Genomic DNA, 1140 nt, shown 5'->3' with positions numbered 1-1140 from the left:
GGGGGCCTGGGGTACATTAGGTGTGTTGTTTAATTAAGAGGTTGTGAAAGTGAAAGGTGTATCCCTAGAGACTAAAGCAAGCCTAGGAAAGACAAACATGTGGATACGAGGGATTACAGTCTCATCAAATTTGACAGCAATATCTACACATACATACATCTACACTTGTCTAATAAAATAAAATAAAAATATCAGTTTCTTAAAGTCTGAAACCGGTATAAATAGCTGGTTGCACTTTGTAGGGGCCACGCCATCATCGATCTAATAAGTCCAAGTTAAGACGATGAACGGCGAACTCTTCTTACACGCGCCCACCACCACCACCACTAACTTTTTGCTTCCAAAAAAATCCCAAACGGCGTCGTCGGAGACACTGGACCCATCACAGAAGCTACGACGCTACGAAACGGCGCTGGAAGGAATCGCCGCGGTCGTGGGAGAACACGTCCTCTTCGGAACCACGTTGTCGCATGTTTCTGAGACTCCGAAGAAGACAAATGGCGTGTCGTCGTCGTTGAGCAAGAGCTACAGAGGAGTAAGGAAGCGACCGTGGGGGAGGTGGTCAGCGGAGATACGCGACCGCATCGGGCGGTGCCGCCACTGGCTGGGGACTTTCGACACGGCGGAGGAGGCGGCGCGTGCGTACGACGCGGCGGCGAGGCGCATGAGAGGCGCGAAGGCGAGGACCAACTTCAAGATACCCTCGGTGTTGCCACTTTCTCCGGAAGGGGTTCATGGTAGTGCCGTGAAGCCGAAAACCGCGCGAAGCAACGCTAGGAAGTGTTCTTCCGTGGAACAATTGTTCAGTGGGGTGCCTCAACTTCGAAAAGATGATGGTATCGGCGAGAATGGGAATGTGGAGGTCGATTTGAAGCTGGGTGTGAACTTTGGTGTTACGAGCTCTAGAATGGTGCTTTAGGTTAAAATAGTGAAAGTAGTATATTGTAGTGTACAAATGTTATGTCTCATTTTGCTATTATGCTAGTGCCCCTTCCTTTGGTTTCTTTTAGTTTGTGGGGTTTAGTGATTAATTTGGGTGTGCAATCAATGTTCTCACTAAACCTGGAAAATTATATATGTACTTGAATGAGTCAAGAGCTTTGTTTTTTGAGGTATATGAATGAATGTTGCATACAATCA

General features: G+C 47.6%; 1 protein-coding gene across 1 annotated transcript; it reads left to right on the top strand.

Moving 5' to 3' along the window:
• Positions 1 to 230: 230 nt before the first annotated feature.
• LOC114417660 (ethylene-responsive transcription factor ERF084-like) lies at positions 231 to 1140 on the top strand. Its single transcript, XM_028382760.1, has one exon. It carries the CDS (start codon positions 284 to 286, stop codon positions 917 to 919), a length of 636 nt encoding a protein of 211 aa, XP_028238561.1. The 5' UTR covers positions 231 to 283; the 3' UTR covers positions 920 to 1140.

The sequence above is a fragment of the Glycine soja genome, chromosome 7 (genome assembly GCF_004193775.1).
Source record: "Glycine soja cultivar W05 chromosome 7, ASM419377v2, whole genome shotgun sequence".
Classification (NCBI taxonomy): domain Eukaryota; kingdom Viridiplantae; phylum Streptophyta; class Magnoliopsida; order Fabales; family Fabaceae; genus Glycine; species Glycine soja.
Note: the sequence above shows the minus strand (reverse complement) of the source record. Positions and strands in the feature narration are given on the sequence as shown.